Genomic DNA, 23,618 nt, shown 5'->3' on the forward strand with positions numbered 1-23,618 from the left:
GACCTAAACTACAGTTATTTTACACAGACAACGGGGGGTTCAAAAGCCGAGGTCCCTCTTGTTTCCTCTGCTGACGTGTGGTAACCCCGTTCATGGAATGAAACTAGTATGTCTGTAAGAAGCCAAAGGAAAACCGAGTCTCTTTATTTTTTAAATAATGTAATTTTATGCCTGAGTTTCACATCATTTAGATTTTTTCAGATTGCTACCGATTTTATGTCTCATTTTTGAAAGAAATGCCTTCAAAAAAACAAAGTGGAAGTACTAGACTCGAATACTGGAGACTTTAAATACAGCAGCAGACCCAGAGAGGGGCAGAAGTCTGGGAACTTTAAACCTATTTCCTTTTCCCTAATCCCCTCCGAGAGCTCGAAGCGCACTGGCCAGATCCTCCAACATTTCGGGGGTGGCATCTTTTCTTTGCAGTGGCCCTGCCATCAGGTGAACGCTTCTGGGTGGGAGAACACACACTTTGTGCAGCCATCTGACCTTCAGAGAGTCTGGGGAGAGATTTTAAAGGATTTTGGAGAAGAGGCCTTGAGACTCCAAGGGAAAGAACAAGAAAAAAGAGGCCCGGAGAAGCCTGAGCCTCCGGGGACAGAGAACTGAGTTAATGAAGAGGGCTGATTACCCAAGATAATTATGTAAAAGAGAAGGCTAGAGTTCTACATGGCTGCAACTTGGAGTTTACTCTGCCTAAGGTGAGTGTTTGTTTATGTGTCCGGCGTTTTGTTTTTATGAGTAAGGTTTTTTGGGTTTTTTTTTTTTTTTTTTTTTTTGGTTTTTTTGTTTTTTTCCTTTTGTACCGGCTGCTCAATTTGAGAAAGCGTCTCAGCTCTGCCTCCCAGACCCCGATCGCGTCCCTTCTCCTCCTTTAGATTCGGAGCCCCATTCCTAGCCGTCTCCCCGCCGCTGGCTTCTGGGACCCTCCTCTCCGTACCCCCGTAGCGAGAAGCCGCCCGGTGTGCACCGTCGCCCCTCCAAACGCCTCCCGGTCCTATTTTCTTATTTCTCCAACGCTCGCCGGGTGCTGCTGTCCAAAGACACACCTTCCCAGCCAGCCCAGCTGTCGCGTCTAGCTCCAGTGGTTGGGGGAAGCAGTGGGACCTCTGTGCTCTCCAGACCGAGCCGCGGTGCTGGGCATCTCTCCCTCCCCTTCCCCTTGACAGACCATCCGGCCCGGATCGTCCCTACTCCTTCCCCATCGCTAGTTTTGTTTATGGAACATACCAAGGCTCGGCAACCTGCGGTTGCACGGCTCTCCCCCGGTTTGGGGAGGGAGGGGGGAGCGTTCGCCGTCCCCGCTGTGCCCGAGACTGTTAGATCAATCTTTCAGATCTGGAGGCACCCGCAGCTGGTGACAGGAGAGCCCCCCCGCCCCCCGCGGGTGGGGGTAGGGAGAGGAGAAGGGACTCAGCTTGGGGAAGGAGGCAGGGAGGCAGCTGCAGTGCCGCGAGGGGTGCGTGCGCGTGTGCCAGGCTCGCCCGCCACCTCCCGGCTCAGTCTGCGCTCCTCCGCTCGCGGGGCAGCCGGGCCGGCGGGCTGGGGAGCGGGAGCGGCGCCCCTCGCCCGGGCCTCGCCTCCCCGGCGCGCCCGGGAGTCCCCCAGGCCGGGGCGCACACCCGGGCCACGCTCCCCACCCCCGCCCCTCGCACCCTCCACGGCCCCCTCTCCGTGGAGTTTTCCAACACGGGCGCCCGTCAATGGTCCTGCTCCGGGATGCACACGCAGCTCACGGCCGGAGGGGGGTAGCAGCCGCCGCCTCCAGGTGCGGGCTCTCCAGGTCCGCCGCCGCCACCCGCCGTCGCCGCCACTCGAGCCCCGGGGCGCGCTGAGGTCCCGGCCGGCCATGGGGCTGCCGTTGCTGGCGTGAGAAGGGGCGCCGCAGCCTCCGTGCTCGGGGTGCCCGGCTGCCTGCATGGATGTCTTCAGCTTTGTGAAGATTGCAAAGCTCTCGAGGTAGGGGCTGCGCCGGTTCATTTGCACCCGGGGCCGCCGCAGCCGGCAACTTGGTGCTTTATTTTTCGGGAGGCTTGGGGGGAGGCAAAAGCTGGAGAGAGCAGCGGGGCTTAAGGAAGGACTGAAAGGAGGGGGCCAGGGGCTGCGTTCAACTTCTCTCCCACTGGCTGGTGGGGCTTGTGTATCGGCGGCTGTAGAGCACAGGCGCGCGCGCACACACACACACACACACACACACACATGCACACCCTCAGGCACGCACCAATAGTCATGACAGTTTGTTTTCCCTTAGGAAAAACCCCAGTGGTGCTTGGGGGTCACATGTATAATTCAGGGCCAAGCGAAGATGGTTGTAATTGCTACTGGAGGCAAAGCCAGAAGTGCTTGGAGTTTGGGTTCCTGCTTCCTAAGCGGCACTGACCAAAAGTGGCCCCCTGGTCCCCACCCCTAAATTAGACCTCCACACCCTGAAAACTCAGCTTGTAGGTTGACCTGGGTAATTGTCCCGTGTTTCCAGCAGTGACCTAGATGCTGAAGACACGGAGACCGAAGAAAGAGACCTTTTAGCCTTTCCTTGGGTAACTATGTAGTCCCAAGCCCTGAAAAATTGAGAAATTTGCTTCCAAGGGGCCATGTTGTTGAGACAGAAGAAAAATCATGGATTCAGGCAGATTTCTCTGGCAGTGCTGATAGAGGAAGAAGATTTCCACTTTGGGGGCGCCTAGGTGTTACCTGGTCAGAGCATTTGCTCTAGGTTTTCTGCCCTGCTTATGCTTCCAAAGTCTTCATCAAACCCAGGAAGTAGGTCTGTCCTTCTGGCAGTGTGGCGTGAACTGGGAAGCGCCTGGTATGAGAAGGCTTAGAAGACCACACTCCACCTTCTTCACCCACGTCTTTGGGATGATGAGCCTTCTGCCCCTTGAGCTTGGCTCTTTACAGCAGTCACCAACCACGGCCTTAGGAGGTAGACAGGAAGAGTTTTCCAGGATGCAGTTTAGACTTCCTTGGAATTACGAGAAAATGGTTCTAGGTTTTCCTTTATTCCTTAGTGTCAGGGTGGGATGTGTTGATTGCACCAGGCAAGGATGAGCAGCCTCAGATAGCCCGGATAAAAAATGTGTGTTGACTTGGCTTGGCCAAATTACATTTGGGCCATTTTGGAAGCATTCGGTTTGCAAGTTGCCTTTCAGATGTGCCTTTCACCAACATCCACAGGTCTTTATGTGTTCTTAGTGCCCATCTCCACCTTCCCTCTCTGCTCACATGAGTCACTCTTAATGTCACAGCAGATTTTCCAGGGAGAGGGCCCAGGGTAACTTAGTCTGGATAGACATGAGGTATACGGCTGATGGGTAAATATGTCTGTCTTGGAGCAGCCCACGAAGAGGTGTTTTCCCTGCACATCAGAAGACTGACATGTCAAAGGGTGGGTGATTGTAGTGTGGCAAATTGTTTGATCTCACGCCAATATCACAGAGGGCCAGGCATCACACCTCTGTTCTGTTAACTTCCTGCATGCTTCTGCCTATGGCTGGTTTATAAACAGCTGTCGAGTCACAAACCATGGATGGTAAACGGCCGTGAGCAACAGTTTAGTGATTGCCCTGGTGCCATCTGCGTGATGGACAGAGACTGCCGAAGGAAAAGAAGTTCAACAGTATAAAGTAACCAAGATAGATTTTGGTGGCCTCAACTGCTAGAAGTGATAGATGTTAAAAAACATCCAGAGCCTAGATTTAGTCCTTAAACTTTGGAGTTTGGGAGAGGACAGTGCTGTATATCAGTGAAAAGATGGTTTATATTCATTTTGCTAAATTCTGGGATGCCTTCGTGATATTCACAAATCTGAGTTTTTGCAAAACCCAAGCCAGGCTGTGGGGGATTAGGATCTTATTTTAAAGAGAGGTTAAAATTTAGTAAATGAGTGTGAATTTCACTTTCTGTCCTTAACGTGATCCAAATAGAGTGTTTATTCTAAAGAGAGAAGCTGCACATGTTCTGAGCTTATGTGCCCATTAAGAAATCTTTCATCCATAGGCATTCTTCTTGTTGCTCAGTGTGAGCTCGGCGCTGGTCCCCAAGCTGAGATAGCAGTACGTGTAGAGGGTCATCAGTACGCCGAGGCACATGTTTACAGCTGCTGCTCCCTGGCCTTGTAGGAATAAAGTCTTGTGCATGTGTTTTAAACACTGTTACAGAAATCAGGTTCTTTTCTCAAAGGCGAAGTATAAAAGTGCTTACACTGCAGGATTTTCCTGATTTCAGAATGGATAATCTTCCTAAAGGATTTAGCTTTGATCAGCGTGGTTACTTGAGTGCTTAAAATTCTCGTGGTTTAGAGGTGAACGAACACACACACACAGTTACCCCGGGCCTTCGCCTTGTCTTTGGTTCCCAAGAACTTGAGTTTCTACATGTTAATTCGGGAAGCGGTTGCTGTAGAAAGCATACCTGCTATTTGCCAAATGTCCTGTCTGCGAGTAAAGACAGAGGTAATTACAGAGAATTATTGAGAGACTATGAGTCCACGCTGGAATTAACACAGTAGTTTGACTTCTCAAAGTACCCACGTTTAACCACTTGTTCCCAGAATCTATGCCCTTTGAATCATGTGAAAAAAAAAAAAAAAAACCTCACAATTCAAATCGCCCCTCAGGAATTCAGTACCACTTTATGGTCATCATTTTTAAATAATGCCACCAAGCGCTGGAATAGCTGGCAAGTCGTGAGCCTCTTCCTCTTTTTGAATGAGTTGTGACCCCTTGATTGCGTGCATCGTGGGTGGCACAATGTATCGTGGTGCTATCCGGAGATGTTTTTTCTTGTTCTTCTAATTTTCTGGTTATTAAACTGTTTGATAGTTTACATGCAATTTTACTTCACTGTTTCCTTGGTAACAGTTATATATCATTTTTCATCCTTGTAGATGAGAGCATTACAGATGATTGCCTTATAAACCAGTAATAGTATAAAAATAGGCATATATTTTTATTGTTACTGCACTTTGTATCGACTATTTCATTTGTAAAGCAGATGCACTCTTTGAAATGTTTATAGGAGAATGCAGTTCAGTAGAAAAACATATGATTATGCCCCCTTCGCCTGAGGGAAGTGATTTGAAACCCAAAACTCATAGGGGTGTTATTAAACTGAGGGATGCTTTCAGGGATTAAATAGCTTGACTTCATGGCTCTTCTTGACACAAAATGGCACACTTTGAGATAATGATTGGGTCCCAATTGTTAATAGGAAGATTATTCCTTATAGAGGTAGGTAAATTTAGAGGCTGCTTTATTTCACATTAGCATGCGGTTGCACAGGCTATTTTGTGGCAAGGATCATCCATTTGAAGAAGAATAAAACTCTATATAGAGAGTTTCCTCAGATTCCTCTGTAAAACCTACTTAGAGACTACTAAACTTCTATTTTTTACCTTTACCATATTCAGAATTAAATATTTCTCGGGGGGAAAGGGAAGTTAAGGAAGCAATGCAAAAGGTCATATTTTTCGCATCTCCTCTCTTTTTACCCAAATAATTGCATTAATATTGCTGATAATAGTGAGCTCTAGAGGCTAGCAACCAAAAACCCCCAAAGACTCTGGATTTGAATTTTATTAAAAATGCTACTTGCTCATCATCCAAGTCCTTTCTGAGTTCTGCTGATTTTTGTGACTGTCAGGAGGTGAAATGATGAACAGTTTCATAACAGAACTAGATTCCTGTTTTAGGAATATTTAACTCTAGTTTCCCAGAGGTTGCTAGTTTGCAGCTGTAAAAGTCTAGTTGCTAGCAGTTCTTGGGGGAAGATGTCTAGTTCAGGCTTTATGCCATTTCAAGCATCTTTCTCTCTCTCTCTTCCTTTCTCCTCTCTCCCTCTTTCTCTCTCTCCTTGGGGCAAGTGAATTTTACCTGCTTGCTATCAGAATTTGATAGAGATAGTCACTTACTGTGAAGTTTACTTGTACTTTAAACACATGACGTGAAAATTCTCACTTTCTGCTTATGGACCTTACAGCTATTCATTTTCTCTTTCTATATGCACATGCACACACATGCACACGCATGTACACACTCACACAGATGCATGGTTCAACTTTATTATTATTCCATTTGGAGTTTGCCATGGAAGTTTAGCTGTGAGAGAATATACATTATTGACGAGCTAGGAATTTATCTTTAAGAATTGACTTAAAATCACTGATTTCATAGTTGGCTCAATAAGAAAAATTGAGAGCATTTTTGAGTTTTTGAGAATATAACCCCCAAATCTACTAACCTTACCATTAAATGATCTTGAACTTTGGGAGCTAATGATAGCAAGGAAAGAAAAATATATAAATAGGTTAAGCCAGGGGTTGGCAAACTATGGCCTGTAGGCCAAATCTGGCTTGCGGACTGTTTTGGTATAGAATGTGAGCTAAGAATGGTTTTCAAAATTAAAAATTGTTTTAGGGATGCCTGGGTGGCTCAGTCAGGTGAAGCATCTGCTTTGGCTCAGGTCACAATCTCAGGGTACTAGGATGGAGCTTGCCTCTCCCTCTCCAGCTCCCCCTGCTAGTTCTCTCTCTCTCTCTCTCTCTCAAGCAAATAAATAAAGTCTTTAAAAAAATTTTTAAAAAATGGGATGCTTGGGTGGCTCAGTGGTTGAGCATCTGCCTTGGGCTCAGGGCTTGATCCTGGAGCCTGCTTCTCCCTCTGCATGTGTCTCTGCCTTTCTCTCTGTGTCTCTCATAAATAAATAAATAGAATCTTAAAAAATTTTTTTAAATGAAAATTAGTAGTTAAAAAGATCAAAAGAATAGGATGGAATTGAAGTGTCAGTATTCGTAAATAAAGTTTTATTAAAACACAGCTAGGCTCATGCATTTGTATATCGTCTGAGGCTGTATTTGCTCTACAGCAACGAAGTTTAACAGATACTAACAAGACCTTATGACCCACAAAACCTAAAAGATTTACTATCTGGTCTTTCATAGAAAGTTTACCGACCCCTGGGTTAAACAATGCCTTTTCCTATTTGTCCTTCTTTACATTATCAGAACATGTGTGTGGGCACAAGGATAACCGATTACGTACCTTCACAGAACGGCGGAGCCAGACGCTACTTAAAGCAAGGACAGATTTTAGTCAGTAATACAGCACTGTAATAGGGAAGAGAGTCCAATGTAAACTCAACACAACTTCAATTTGTAGAGAGGTGACCAGACATTTTATTTTATTTTTTAAAGATTTTGTTTATTTATTCATGAGAGACACACAGAGAGAGGCAGAGACATAGGCAGAGGGAGAAGCAGGCTCCCCAGGAGGAGCCCGATGCATCATCCCGGATTCCAGGATCACGCCCTGAGCCAAAGGCAGATGCTAAACCACTGAGCCACCCAGGTGTCTGAGGTGACCTGACATTTTAAAGAGACAATGAGGGGATGGGGAAGGGGTGCGCTGGAGCTCAGTAGAGGCAGGGAAGTGCAAGAGTACCAAAACCGAGAAGGAGATTGGTCCATGTGAAACTCAGATGGGTTTGCTAACTAGCATTTATCCAAGATAGGCTCCTTCCCTCCCACTGAAGCTGGGAGACAGGGGCCCTACTTCAGGTGTTGGCTGGAACAAACAGTATATTCTTTCGACAGCCTCAAAATTTTCTCAAGCAGGTACTGTACGGGGGTGGGCAGTTGGAGTCATCGTAACAATGTGTGGCCTTGAGCTGTTAGAAACTGAGTAAGTGTTTGTTCAGATCTTGATAGACCAAGGTTGAGGCCTTGTGGAGAAAGGGCTCAAAGGAGCCTGGCTAGAGTTTGGTTAAGGAGAGAAACTTTGGTAATACAAAATTTAGCATATCGAGCACATGAATTCACTAATGTACATTCACAATTAATGTGGACCTTATCTTTATTTAAACTTCTGATCTCAAATTACTTGTTTAACTGTTGGACATCAACCATTAGAAGTGAACATATTTGCCCTACTGGTATTCGTTGCACCAGGGACAATTTTGCATCCTTCTTTGGTTGTTGCACCAGGGACAATTTTGCATACTTATTCTTTGATCACTGGGTTGGCCTGCTTTCTTTGTGTTGGGGAGTGGCTAGGGCTGAAATGATAAATGAAAGGATAAAGTGAAATGCAAAGAATTGTGTTCAAGTTTCTTACTTGTGAGAGTGATGCTTCCCTTCCTTAGGCCTTTAAACTTCTAGTTTAACATGGATAGAAAAAGAATGGGCAATAATATTTGTACAGCCTCAATGACATGTGCCCATGAGCTGATAAGCAAGTCCATGGGAGAATGCCTGGTATTTCCTTACAGTACACTTGAGCCATCTGGTCCTAATGGCTGATGACCTTCATTAATCTTTTTCCAAATGGAAGGAAAACTAGATACGTGGGTTTCGTTTTAGGCAGAAGGCTGGAAGTAGACTGTCTCAATTTGGAGTTGAGTTTAACCCAACTTTCTTATGATTTGATTGAGGGCGTTGTAACGAAAAACCATAGGCTACCTTTAGTTCGGCACAGAAAAAACATCTCAAAAGTACGCTGCCTTGCTTCTGAGCAATTTAGGTCATTATGTGCTAAAGCTGCGCAAACTATCTAGGAGAAATCTAAGCCTTAGTTTTAGATAACAAAGTTAACATTCCCATTTTTTTCCTGGCAAAGAGATGAGAAGGGCTTCCTGCCTGAATTCTTCTTTTAGAAATATATTTTCAAGTATGGTTTACAGGATTTGGCATACAATAAATACTCGGTACTAAATAATTAGTGAGCAAAGTTATACACAACCCATTCTCATACTTCTTGCAAATAAATTCTCGTAATTTGTTTAGCTGCACAATTTTCATGATCAGTAACTCAGAAATGTAAAGGAGTACGCACATAGAAATAAATGGCCTGCTTTTGGACTTGGGGAATAAACTTTTATTTCCTTTTTGACCTTTGAAGCATTTTTTTTTCTGTGATTGATGGTTAAAAAGTCACCGACGTGGACTTCTAAGAAATCTGTGTGTTACCGCTATCACCTCAAAAGGCAAACTTAGGATTGTGCTAAATGGGTTTTTATGGATGTCAGGAGGTTTTATTTTAGGAAGTCCTCTTTGAATGATAGAACATACTATCGTTTCTATGAAAATAATGTTTCTCAAGTTTGCAAAGGAAAAGTGATTTCCCTATAATTACATTTATTATAGGGCTTTGATTTTTTATGGTGGTCGTTTTCGTATGTTCCATAAATTGTGTAGGGTTTGCTTAATTGAAAATAAGGACATGATAATTTTCTGACAAAGATGAGCTTCAGAGAAAGCAATAGGCCTAGCACGTGTAGGCAGGAATGTGTGGACCAGTGGAGGTCGAAATGCCCTCTGCCCACTTCGGGGCTGTTGTGTGCTGGTTCTGTGTTGGATCATACATCTAACCAGGGCAATTTTACAATGGCTCTTCGAACTGGAGCCCAGGGTGCTTGGCTCTTATGAATCTATAGTCCTAGTTACAAGCCCCTCCGGTGTCCAACTGAATTGTGGCTCAGGGCAATGTTCCCCTCTGTGGCCTAGGCCACCCAATTTGTTTCCCCTGCTTTTATTTTTATGTACTTATTTTATAAGAGCTTTACTACCAGTTTTTGTAAATAAAGTTTTATTGGAACACAGTCATGCTCATTTGTTTATATATTGTCTCTGGTGGCTTTTGGCAGCGTTGAATGGTTGTGACAGAGACCACATGGCTTGCAAGGCCTATAGTATTTATACTCTCTGCCCTTAACAGGAGTATTTTACTGTTCTTCCTTGAGCTCAGTGCTCACATTCACAGCTAGAGCTGTGCCCTGGGTGTCTGCCTATTTTTCTGGGATGGGGAAGGGTGGGTATGGTTGAGGGGTTACCCCACACCCAGCCAGCCTGGCCATCTCTCTGGGGGTCTTTACCTCTTAGCACTCATTGTACCACTTGAGAGTGCATTTACAAGTTTTCTTCTCTTTTAAAGATTCTATTTCTGGGACGCCTGGGTGGCTCAGCGGTTGAGTATCTGCCTTTGGTTCAGGGCGTGATCCTGGGGTCCTGGGATTGAGTCCTGCATTGGGCTCCCCACCTGGAGCCTGCTTCTCCCTTTGCCTATGTCTTTACCTCTCTCTGTGTCTCTCATGAATAGGTAAATGGAACATTTAAAAAATAATAAAGATTTAATTTCTTTACTTGAGAGAGGGAGAGAAAGCACTAGCAGGGGGAGAGACAGAAGGAGAGGGATGAACAGACTCCTTGCTGAGCCCCAACGTGGGGCTCCATCCCAGGGTCGCAAGATCATGATCTGAGCTGAAGTCAGATGCTTTTTTGTTAAAAGATTATTTATTCATTTATTTGACAGAGAGTACAAGCAGGAGGAGATGCAGGAAGAGGGAGAGGGAGAAGCAGGCTCCTCGCCCGAGCAGGGAGCATGATATGGGGCTCAAACCCAGGACCCCGGGATCATGACCTGAGCTGAAGGCAGATGTTTAACTGGCTGAACCATCCAGGTGCTCCTTGAAGTTTTCTAAAGTTCTAAACAAATCCTCTATCTCTGTGTTCCTTCATGTACTTGGGGCAAAATCCTCATTCTTTATCTCTACCCTATTGGGGTTGGCCCTCTTTTTTTTTTTTTCCATCTTATTTCTGGATGTTTGTGATTTGTCTTTCCCAGCCTTAACTTCCTACTCAACCCCCAAACACACATGTGCACACATTTTTATATACCAGCAAGCACACACACACACACACACATACACATTCTACCTCTGTGTTGCTCTATTTATTTACTTACTTGTTTTTTATGTTGAACTTTTTAGAAGTCTTAAATGATGTCACACCCCCGAGCCTTTGCATATAGTCTTCATTATGTCTAGAACACTCTTGACCTTGCCTCCTTTTTACCTGAAAAAGTACTATTTGTCTTTTATGTTGTAGAGGGGTTTTTGTTTGTTTGCGTTTTTGTTATGTTTTAGTTTCCAATCTAAGATTGTTCTATGTAGCCTTTTCCAACTTTCCAATCCTGGGCTAAATGGCTGACTAGCATGTTTTGTTAGTTTAGATAGTCCAACTATTTTAAGGGATCAACCCCTCAGTTGTTAGCAGCTTATCTCTGCTGACCTGGAGACCCAAACACGTGTTGCTGATGGAGGGGAGGGATTCTGTGAGACACTCAGAGAACCTGCAAGACGGAGGCTGTCTTACCTTCAGCTTGAGATTCAAGCTGAAGCCCATCAACATTCATCTGACAGATGAGGGGAGAGAAATGGTTGAAGATTGGCTGGGAGGTTTTGAAAGGTCATGCCTGGAATTGAGGATATGATTCTGCCCACCCTCCATTTACCAGGACCCTGGTTACACCTAACTGCAAGGATTGCTGGGAAATTTAATCCAGCTGTGCACCCAGTAGCTAATGCAGGTCCCGACTTCGTCGTAACATGTATTCACTATGTGGTAGATTGTTCTTTGTTCCCAATTCTTAAACCCTTCCTAAATCCAGGCCTCTTCTATGTGACATAACAGTTCCTCCTGCTAGAGGTGGAGTTGCCTTCCCTGCCTCATTGCTCTTGGGCTTCTGACTTACTTTGGCCAACAGGAGGTGGGCCAGGGTCACAGGGTATCTATCCATTTTCGTAGAAGACCTTAAGGGGCTGTGTGCATTTCTTTTTCCTTCCAGCATTGCTATAGGAAGAAGTGCCTGCAGTAGTATGTTGGTCCCAGAAGCTAGATTCACATGGCGCAGCACCATCCTGCAAACCTGTGAGCATGAAAACATGCTAGTTGTTGGCTGACACTGAGTTTTGGGAAGTTTGTTATACAGCATCATGGTGGCAGTAGTTGACTAGGACACATTGTATTATTTTTTTTAAGATTTTATTTATTTATTCATGAGATACACACACACACACACACACACACACAGAGAGAGGCAGAGACACAGGCAGAGGGAGAGGCAGGCTCCATGCAGGGAGCCCGATGTGGGACTGGATCCCGGGACTCCAGGATGACGCCCCAGGCCAAGGGCAGGCGCTAAACCGCTGAGCCAGCCACCCAGGGATCCCCGACACATTGTATTATAATTCAGTCCAATTTTGCATTGTTTGAGGGCAAACCCTCTTCATATGACACCTCCTTGGTTCAGGGTAGATACTAAGTATTTGGTGAGTTATGAATGAATCAGAGTGAAACCATGCTGCATTGCACGTGGTGTCAGGTGTTGATTATCACAGCTACGGCTGCTTTGGCACTTCATTCAGCAGATCTGACAGCTCCTGATTTTGAGGATCTGCCTCTAGTACTTGCGCCCGCTGGACACTAGGCAGCGAACCACTGCCTGCAGCTAGAAGTCCAGCCAGAACCCCTCGTTCTGACACTTGTTTTCTTTCCCTTCCTTCAAGTCCTAGTGTTCACCAGTTATACACATTGTTTCTCTACCGCCACAAGAGAATTGTGCATAATATTTGTTTTTTTTTTTTGTTTTTTTTTTTAATATTTGTAACATACTTAAAGATTTGATAATGAGACTTTTGTGTCCTTAAATGTCATATTAAAGAATCTATGATCAGGGTATTTTACGTACAGTACATTGAGTAAATGTAATGACTGGGAAGTGGAATACTCACTATACTAAATGAAAGGCACATATTTGGGGGTGGGGCTTCTCTGGCTCAGTGGGTGGAGCCTGTGACTCTTGATCTTGGTGTTGTGAGTTCAAGCCCCATGTTGGATGTAGAGATTACTTATAAATCTTTAAAAAATGTTATTTAAATAAAGTGCATATATTTGACCTAGAGTTAGCTTTTATATTGCCCTTTTAAAATATCACCATGAATGAGGAAATTTTAAGAAATCAGTCTATGAGAACATTGCTTAAAAATGAATATGAGGGGACACTGACACCTGGGTGGCTCAGTAGATGAGCTTCTGCCTTTGGCTCAGGTCGTGATCACAGGGTCCTGGGATCGAATCCCACATTTGGCTTCCCCGGGGAGCCTGTGTCTCTGCCTCTCTCTGTGTCTCTCATGAATAAATAAATAAATAATCTTTTTAAAAAAATGAACGTGAGATACAGTGCAGAGGTCAGGGAAAAGTACAAGGAGATGCTCTATAAAGTGATATAGGAAGATCTCTGGATATATATTAATGTACACATCTCTCTCTCTCTCTTTTTAAGATTTTACTTATTTATTCGAGATACCAAGAGAGGCAGAGACATAGGCAGAGGGAGATGGAGAAGCAGGCTCCCCCCAAGGAGCCTGATGCGGGATTTGATCCTAGGACCCCGGGATCACGACCTGAGCCAAAGGCAGATGCTCAGCCGCTGAGCACCCAGGAACCGTGTACATCTTTTATCTATTTTAAAGTAAGCTCTACATCCAATGTGGGGCTCAAACTCACCAACCCGAGATCAGGAGTCCCAAGCTTCACCAACTGAGCCAGCCAGGCGCCCCTGGGTACATTTATTGTTTAAGTGAGAATAGTAAGATGCAAAACTGTTTAAAAACTAGAGGATTAGGTATATATTTTTTTCTTGTGTTTGTATAAAAATGACTGGAAGGATACATAAGAAACTAAAAGCAGAATTTAACTCTGTAAATTAGGGGCACAGGGAGTTATGTGTGAGAGAGACTGGTCCCCACGTCCCCATTCACACTTCATATTTTATTTTGATTTTTGAACCCGAGGACTATATGAACCATTAACAAGTAAATTTGAATTTCAAAAAAGCCACTACTTGACAATAGCTAGGCCTCCCAGATCCTGTAAGTCTTCTTTAGCATATGAAAATCCTTTTGGAAACTTCCCTTGTCTTTACTTACCCCAACTCCATAGTATATAATCAATTGCTCCTCAGCAATTTCTGCCCCTGGGTCCTATCCGTGGGCTTTAATAAAAACGACTCTTTGCACTGGGTGTTTGGTGGGCGGGGCTAATAAGATACATAAATCCAAAGTCCAAACAGTATCAGTAAGTTTTCAAATGTTTTTCTGATTGTAGAAGTGAGATAACTGTATTGTAGAAAGTTTTGAGACTATAGAAAGGAAAATATATAGAAATAATTGAAATTTCATCAGCCAGATATAATCACTGTTATCTATTTTCTTTAATCTTTCCTTTCGTTTTACATAGTATCATATATACATGAATCTATACTTCACATTTTTACAAAACATTGTTTTTGTATCATTAAAAATTCTTTATAAATGGGAGTCCTGGGTGGCTCAGGCAGCTAAGCATCTGCCTTTGGCTCAAGTCCTGATCTCAGGGCCCTGGGAATCCCTGCATTGAGCTTCCTGCTCATCGGGGAGCCTGCTCCTCCCTTTCCCTCTGCTCCCCACCCCCTTGTGCTTCCTCTCTCAAATAAACAAATAAAACCTTTAAAATATTCTTGTAAATATAAAATACATAGCTACATATGCTACAGTTTAGTGAATGACTTCTTATTTAATTAACATTTAGATCATTTCTAGTGTTTTGACTTGGATGAACACTGTGATGCAATAAATATCTTTACAGCTAAGTCTTTGGATTATGGACATTTTTTATGACATTAATAATAGCATACTGAATATTTCAAAACTCATAAAAGTCAGAAGGTAGTTTGAGATGCCATTAAGTGATATTCAAATTTTATGCTAAAATTGTGGGCATTCTAGTTCCTCATAGGTATTAAAATTGACGAGCAGAATTTGTCCGGGACCTGAACCTCATGACAAGACATGAAACAGTTGGTGGTGGGGAAAGCTTGAGTAATGGTGGTTGGAACTTTCAGGTTGATTTTGAGCAAGTCAGCCTTTGTTTCCTCAAATTGTGCAGTGGGGAAATCGTGTAATATTGTCTCTAAATTTGATTCTAGGGCAGCCCCGGTGGCGCAGCGGTTTAGCGCTGCCTGCAGCCTAGGATGTGATCCTGGAGACCCTGGATCAAGTCCCACGTCGGGCTCCCTGCATGGTGCCTGCTTCTCCCTCTGCCTGTGTCTCTGCCTCTCTCTCTCTGTGTCTCTATGAATAAATAAATAATCTTTAAAAAATAAAATAAAATAAAATAAATTTGATTCTACTTCTAGAATTCTATCATTTTACCATAGAATAAGCAAATTCTAAGAAGAGCATCCATGAGAACTTTGATTAAAATAGGATGAAACACTATGCAGTTGTAAAAAATAAAGAAAAAAAGAATGTTCTATGCAGTGATTTAAAATGATCTCCAGGATATATTTATTAAGTAAAAATAAACTACACAACAGTAAACATGCTTGTATTTACATAAAAAATACTGAAAGGATACATAAGAAAATAATAAAAATGCTATTAGAATGGGGGGGAGGGGATTCCTGGGTGGCTCAGTGGTTTAGTGCCTGCCTTCGGCCCAGGGCTTGATCCTGGAGTCCCAGAATTGATTCCCACATCGGCCTCCCTGCATGGAGCTTGCTTCTCCCTCTGCCTGTGTCTCTGCCTCTCTCTCTCTCTCTCTCTCTCTCTCTGTCTCTCATGAATAAATAAATAAAATCTTTAAAAAAAAGAATAAAAAAAAAAAGAATGGGGGGAGGTTAAGGGGCACCTGGCTGACATAGTTGATAGAGCATGGACTCTGGATCTCAGGGTTGTGAGTTTAAGCCCCACGTTGAATGTAGAGCTTACTTAAAAAAAAAAAAAAGAATGGGGGAGATAGGGAGAGAAGAAAGTTTGCTTAGAAGAAATAAATTGGGTAAATATGATCCTCCCAATAGGATAAAATGTTGAAAAATTTGCTCCAGATGAAATATAAATTGCCAAATCAGGCCATTCTAACCTATAAGTTCCTAGTTTTCTCTATTTAGAACTAATGAAATAAAAGATAATTCAATATATTAAGGATATATATCTGAAAAGTATAATAGAAATTTCAGATTTATAAAATTTTCATGGTAATTTTTATTAGCAAATGCAGATAAAGCTGGAAGATGGGATGGTATCATTTAAAAGGTGTTAACTTTTTGTATAGAATTGAGAGTACTCTGAAGCAAAATTTCTTCAGTTTCTTAATCTAGTTTAGCTTTTCTCTCATAGGAATATAAACAAAAATATTTTTCTTTTTTCTCTACCTTCCAGCAAGGAATGCTTATTTTATATGTTTTTAAACTTAAAATGTATTAGTTTTTTTTTTTTTAATTTTTATTTATTTATGATAGTCACAGAGAGAGAGAGAGAGAGGCAGAGACACAGGCAGAGGGAGAAGCAGGCTCCATGCACCGGGAGCCTGACGTGGGATTCGATCCCGGGTCTCCAGGATCGTGCCCTGGGCCAAAGGCAGGCGCTAAACCACTGCGCCACCCAGGGATCCCAAAATGTATTAGTTTTTGACAGCAGTATTAACATCTTATCTTCTAATAATCTTCCACTCATCAAAAGGGTCAACTTGGTGTGTTTTGGAGAACCCATTCTGGGGATGTACTGATGGATGTTTCCTTTAGGACCGTAATTTGGTTATGATGCCATTAGTTCATAATTTGGCTTTCCGGTTAAGATCATGTTGACAGGTTAAAGAATAGAATGCTATTTAACTAAGTTGATGGAACACACGCAGGAGGCAATAAAGTGCCTAATCCTTCTCTACTGGTTAATTCTTTAGTTGACCTCACTTCTTTAGTACTATTGTGGTCATATATAACTCCCTCAACTTCCATTTATCTAGAATATAGTGATGTGTTCAATCAAATCGTCTATTATAGGTACATGTGTTAACATTTGTTGAAGATCATCAGAACACAAGAAGATATATGCATAAAACCATTCTGGGGTATAATTCATACTTTTATTTCTGACCTAGAAGTCATTTCTGATTTTTTTTCCTGTGTCCTAGTTAGGGATCAAGGGCTGGCAAACTACAGCCTCTGGACCAAATCCAACCTGTTGCCTGTTTGTATAAAGCTAAGAATGGTTATTACATTTTTAAATGGTTCCCCCAAATCAAAAGAAGAATATTTCATGGTATGTGAAAACTATATGAGAATGAAATGTTAAGTATCCAAAAATAAAGTTTTATTGGCACACAGCCATCCCTATTATGTATTGTTTGTGGCTGCTTCCTTGATACAATTGGAGAGCTGAATGATTGCTATGGAAAATATATGATCCACAAAGCCTAAAATATCTCCTCTATACAGAAAGTTTGCTGAGCCTTGTCCTATGTCATCAAATATCAAGTGGTGCTTGGTGAGAAGAGAATTAAAAATGAATATGTAGATACAGATTTAGATATATAAATATTTTTATCTTTTTGGGTTTTTTTTTTAAAGATTTTATTTATTTATTCATGGACACAGAGGGAGAGAGGCAGAGACACAGGGAGAGGGAGAAGCAGGCTCCACGCAGGGAGCCCGACGCGGGACTCGATCCCGGGTCTCCAGGATCACACCCCAGGCTGCAGGCGGCACCAAACCGCTGCGCCACCAGGGTTGCCCTCTTTTTGGGTTTTTGGAAATCCTGCATAAATGGGATGCTAGATAGTATCACTTTGCACTTACAGATGATTCTCTGTATAAATGTTCTTTGGACAATCCTGTCTCTTCTCCAGTAGATTTTAAACAACTTGAATCGAAATTATCTAATAGAGGTGCCTGGCTGGCTCGGTTGGAAGACTCTTGATCTTGAGGTCCTGAGTTTGAGCCCCACTTTGGGTGTAGAGATTACTTAAAAAAATAAATATTTAAAAAAAATCATCTTGTAAATGGTTAAATCCTCCTGCTGTGCTTTCTTTCTTTCCCACAAGGAAGATCTAATAACCTACACATGTTATATAGTAAAGGATTCAAAGCAAAAAGCTGATAAACTGTTTCCCTTTTGTCTACTGATTGTTTTGCTATGACAGGTGAATGCTTTGAAGGAAAGTGTAGAAACCACACTGGAAAAGTATGTGTGGGAGGATAGAAGAAATAGAAGAGGATGTGAACCCCCCGACCCTGGCCGGTCCTACTTGGTTATCTGACTCTGTCTACTTCCTAGGAAGTGTACATCAAAACTCCAGTACAACATAGATAGTTTATTTAGGGATACCTATACTTAGTAGTTCTTGTATAACCTAAATAGCTTCTATGTTTTAAGGTTAAAAATGTCATCTTCGCTATGTTTTCTTATTATGTGTATCAGTTAGGATATTTTAGCTGCAAATAAAGGACTGCTTTACTGAAATTGGCTTACACACTATATTTCTAGAGGTAGGTGGTTCCTGGATTGGGCTTCATTGACTCAAGCTCTTTCTTTCTTCTCCACCAGCTTTATGCTTGTTACCTCATGCATGTAAAGTGGTTGCCACAGTTCCAGGCATTGTATCATCCTATGGCTGTGTTCAGAGGCAGGAAATAGGGTGGCTGGAGCATTGTGAGCATTTTCCTTATCTCTCTCTCTTATCATGGAAGAACATCTTTTGCAAGAGCTGAGGATCTTCCCTTATGGTATCCTTGACCAGAGTGGGTCTCCTGGCCATATCTAGCAAAGGGCAATCAGATGTTCATTTCTGACTTACCTCTCCAGAGATCCTAACACTCAGAATCAGAGTCCTAATAGCATGGAAAAAGAAAAGAAGTAAATAAAGCAGTCAACATGCAATTCCTCTTCAATATTTTCTCTTTTAACCAGAGCTGCACTTTTGGAGAACAGCAACAAGGCTCTTGTTTGCAGAAGAAACACTTGAATTTGAAAGGTAGCTATAAAATGTCCATTTGGACACTATACTCATATTCTGGTAGAATTATGTGGCCCTTATTGCTCTGTGATCAAATAGTAAGTGTATTACTTAGGATGCTGTCAGCAGTGAGTGGTAGAAAACATAACTACAGATGGCTTGAGGAGGAGGGCAATTTATTCTCTTATATAAGAAATCCAGAGTTATGGGGCACCTAGTTGGCTAAGTCAAAAAGCATGCAACTCTTGATCTCAAGGTCATGAGTTCAAGCCCCACAATGGATGTAGAGATTACTAAAAAAAAAAAAAAAAAAAAGAAAAGATAAAAATCCAGAGGTAGAGCCACTTTAGAGTTGGTTAACTGGATTCAAGGGTTTTGTCATCTTTTTCATGCACCGTATAAGCATGTGGCCTGAACCTCTTATGGTCACAAAGTGACTATAGTATCTCCATCGATCGTATCTTCACACACACACACACACACACACACACTGATGATGGGGTGCCTCCCTGGCTTAGTAGGTGGAGCATGCAACTCTTGGTCTTCGGGTTGTGAGTTCAAACCCCACGTTGGGTGTAGAGATTACTTAAAAATAAAATCTTAGGGGATCCCTGAGTGGCTCAGCGGTTTGGCGCCTGCCTTCAGCCCAGGGTGTGATCCAGGAGTCCTGGGATCAAGTCCCACGTCAGGCTCCCTGCATGGAGCCTGCTTCTCCCTTTGCCTGTGTCTCTGCCTCTCTCTCCCTCTCTCTGTGTATCTCATGAATAAATAAATAAAATCTTTAAAATAAAATAAAATCTTAAAAAAATGAGAGAGGAGTAGAATATGTTGTTTCTATGCTTCTCTTTTTAAGAGTGTGAAAAAATTTCCCAGAAACCTCATAGCAGAGTCCCTTGATCTGACATTGTCTAGGACTATCATTGTGTCTCATGTCTTTCTTAAATCTACCTGGTAAAGGGAATCACCATGGCTGGTTTAGGCTTACAGACGTTGGCACTGTGATCTGTGGACCAAATGCAGCCTATCACCTGTTTTTATAAATAGAGTTTATTAGAATACAGCCATGCCCATTTGTATACTTAAAATTTATGGCTACTTTTGTACTACAACAACTGAGTTGAGTAGTTGCAACAGAGACCATAGAGCCCTTGAAGCTCAAAAGCTTTATTTACTATCTGGTCCTTTATAGAAAAGGTTTGCTGAGCCCTGTTTTTTTTTTTTTTTTTTTTTTTAAAGATTTATTTATTTATTTATGATAGAGAGAGAGAGAGAGAGGCAGAGACACAGGAGGAGGGAGAAGCAGGCTCCATGCAGGGAGCCCGACATGGGACTTGATCCCGGGACTCCAGGATTGCGCCCTGGGCCAAAGGCAGGCGCTAAACCACTGAGCCACCCAGGGATCCCCTGAGCCCTGGTTTAGAGAACCAATGGTTCTCAAGTGGAAAACAGGTATTGGGCAATGCCCCTGAATGTTCTAGTTGTTAATGATGTTGGGGCCCGGGGTCCTATGGCCATAAATTGGGAAGGGACCAGGGATACCAAGCATCCTAACATAAGCAAAATAGTTGGGTGTAATGAAGAGTTGTCCCACTCAAAATCGCACTGGGACCCTCCTATGGACAAACACTGACATATCAATTAAGAGTCAGTTTCTAGCATGGGAGAGGACCTCAGCTCCTGCTACCCCCATCTTACCCCCAACCCAGTATATGGCCAGCTAAAACCTCTGCAAAATTGAGACTATGGGGAAAGAAGGAGAGGAAATTGTTGGTTCTACAGCCCAAAGTGCTGACTGTGGAGAGCAGAGAGGATTTGCTAAATTGATATGCAGAAAGGGATGGATGCACCGATACCTGATCATTGTGGACTGACTCATCGGACGAGGACAGTGGTTTCCCTGAGGGGGAGTAGCTCACAGTGCTGGAGTTTTACCTGAGTGGGTAATGAGCTCTCCTGTGTTCCATATGCTACAGGATTGGAGTTCACATGAACTGAAAAGATCTTTTCTTTCATGCTGTTCTGTAATGAACAAATTATTTCTGACAAGAATGTGTTAACCATCTGATCAAAAATAAGGTTTAAAAGATAAGTATAGGGACACCTGGGTGGCTCAGCAGTTGGGCGCCTGCCTTCCACTCAGGTTGTGATCCTGGGATCCGGGATCGAGTTCTGCATTGGGCTCCCTGCAGGGAGCCTGCTTCTCCCTCTGCCTATGTCTCTGCCTCTCTCTCTCAGTCTGTCTCTCATGAATAGATAAATAAATCTTTAAAAAAAAAAGATAACTATAAACAAATAATTTAAAATAATTTTTCTTGGCATTTATGATGAAGCCAATTAATGTATTAGGTGGTTTTTATTGAAAATAATTTGATAATTATGCATTTCTTATTCCTCACCATTTTCTCATTGATTGAATAAGGTGTATGAGTGCATAATGAAAATATCTTAACTATAGTTTTTTTTTGTATATCTATAGCCATAATCACATTAAATGAAGGCATGATGATAGATATGAAACATATTGGAGTATTCCCGTGAATGAGTAGGTGTAGATGCTTACATGTTAAACAAATCTGATGTTTGATGATTGCCTAGAATATTGTAGTATTCTGATTTTTTATTTTATTTTAAAGATTTTATTTATTTATTTATTCATGAGAGACACACAGAGAGAGACAGAGACACAGGCAGAGGGAGAAACAGGCTCCACGCAGGGAGCCCGACACGGGACTTGATCCCAGGTCTCCAGGATCAGGCCCTGGGCTGAAGGCAGCGCTAAACTGCTGAGCCACTCGGGCTGTCTTATTCTGATTTTTTAAACCAAAACTCACAGTAAGAAATTCATTTTCCGCTGTTATCAGAACACACAAACACACACACACAATTAAAGCAAATTTCACAAAATAATCATTTGAATACAATCTGATTCTGTTCTATTTTATCATTTTTATTTTATTATTTATTTATGTAAAAGATTTTATTTATTCGTAAGAGACACAGAAAGAGAGGCAGAGACATAGGCAGAGGGAGAAGCAGGCTCCCTGCAGGGAGCCCGATGCAGAACTCAATCCCAGAACCTCAGGACCATGACCCAAGCCGAAGGCAGATGCTCAACCACTGAGCCACCCAGGTGCCCCTATCATTTTGTTTTGAAGATTTTTATTTATTTTTTCATGAGAGACACACACATGCAGAGGTAGAGGCGTACGCAGAGAGAGAAGCAGACTCCACGCAGGGAGCCCTATGCGGGACTCGATACCAGGTCTCCAGAATCACGCCCTGGGCCAAAGGCAGGCGCTCAACGGCTGAGCTACCCAGGTGTCCCACCCCCTATCGTTTTTTATTTTTAATTCTGCTGAGTGCAGCTCACTGAAGTACAGTCGACCTTTGAACAATGTAGGGGTTAGCAGTGCCGGCCCCCTACACAGTTGAAAATATGCCTATAATTTTTGACTCCCCTGAAACTTAACTACTAATAACTACTGTTAACCAGAAGCCTTACCAATAACATAAACAGTTGATTAACACGTATTTTGTATATGTATTATATACTGTATTCTTATAATAAAGTAAGATAGAAAAAAATATTATTGGGGCACTTGGGTGGCTCAGTTGGTTGAGCATCTGACTCTTGGTTTCAGCTCATGCATGTCATGATCTCAGGGTCCTGAGATTGAGCCCCACACTGGGCTCTGTGCTCGGCAGGGAGTCTGCTTGAGATTCTCTCTCTCTCTCTCTTTCTCTTGCCCTCTGCCCCTACCCTGCTTGTGTTCTCTCTCCCTCAAAAAAATAAATAAATCTTAAAAAAAGTTTTTTTTTAAGGATTTTATTTATTCATGAGAGAGAGAGAGAGAGAGAGAGAGAGTCAGAGACACAGGCAGAGGGAGAAGCAGGCCCCATGCAGGGAGCCTGATGCGGGACTTGATCCCAGGTCTCCAGGATCACACCTTGGGTCAAAGGCAAGTGCTAAACCACTGAGCCACCCAGGCATCCCTAAAAAAATGTTGTTAAGAAAATCATAAGGCGAGGGGGTACCTGGGTGCTTAGGCAGTTAAGTGTCCCACTCTTGGTCTCAGCTTAGGTCTTGCTTGATCTCAGGGTCATGAATTCAGGTCCCCATGTTGGGCTCCATGCTGAGCATGGAGCCTACTTTAAAAAAAAATTGAAGAAAATCTTAAGGAAAATACATTTGTAGTACTTTACTGTATTTATAAAAAAAAAAAAAATCTGCGTATAATTGGACCTGTGTAGTTCAAACCTGTGTTGCTCAAGGGTCAACTGTATTTCTATTGTGCATATTCCTGGGGGTAGAACGGCTGGCTCTGTGACTGTCCTTTGTAGTCACTCATGTTTCTCCTCTGCCTAGACTGTAAATTCCTTTAATGGAGAGACATCTTATTCACCATCATCTAACCCCTGCACTTGCGGTTGCATGGAGAGTGTACAGACTTCTCGAACACCCCTGAAAGGTTCCTGCATTAACTCCTTAACATTTCAACTGGGTAAGACACACTTGCTCAGGCAGGTTCTGTTGGCCTTAATAAAGTCCATCTGGATTTCATAAGAAGAGGTAAAGCTCCTATAACAAAATAAACCCAAACACGGCAAGTGTCCCATACCAGAATCATTTGTCTTGCTCTCACAAGGTCTCCTCCAAGTGGTGATACAGGAACCTAAATTATTTTTATCTGTGGCTCCATCATCTTCTGTATGCAGCTTCTAAGACGTCATGCTTGTTAGCCTAAGGCAGGCCAATTTTGAAAGGAGGACAGGGTGGAGAGTCAGGCATAAGTATCACCTCTGCTTTCATCCGTTAGTGAGAACTTGTTCTGAGGCTGATCTAACCATACTAGATGCTGGGAGACACTGGGAATGGTAGTTGCATGGATATCTTGAATAAGGAAGCTGCTCTGGTGATCAGCTAGCCAGTCTCAGCCAGAATCTTTTCATACTTATCTCAGAGCTTGTTGCCTTCCTAGTACTCTGTCCTCCTCTGAGGGGTGAGAAAAGTCTTGAT

General features: G+C 42.8%; 1 protein-coding gene across 3 annotated transcripts in view; it reads left to right on the forward strand.

Moving 5' to 3' along the window:
• The first annotated feature begins 289 nt into the window (after positions 1–289).
• Positions 290–23,618, forward strand: part of FRMPD4 (FERM and PDZ domain containing 4) — a 566,595-nt gene continuing 543,266 nt past the window's right edge. The window contains exon 1 of one of the 3 annotated variants that reach the window (XM_025436476.3): positions 290–701. In XM_025436476.3, the coding sequence (XP_025292261.1) occupies positions 670–701 (32 nt within the window). In that variant the 5' untranslated portion in view covers positions 290–669. Of the gene's footprint in view, positions 702–1,543; positions 1,960–23,618 lie in introns of those variants that run through there. The other 2 variants (XM_025436486.3, XM_025436469.3) reach the window with 2 other exon arrangements.

The sequence above is a fragment of the Canis lupus genome, chromosome X (assembly GCF_003254725.2).
Source record: "Canis lupus dingo isolate Sandy chromosome X, ASM325472v2, whole genome shotgun sequence".
Classification (NCBI taxonomy): Eukaryota; Metazoa; Chordata; class Mammalia; order Carnivora; family Canidae; genus Canis; species Canis lupus.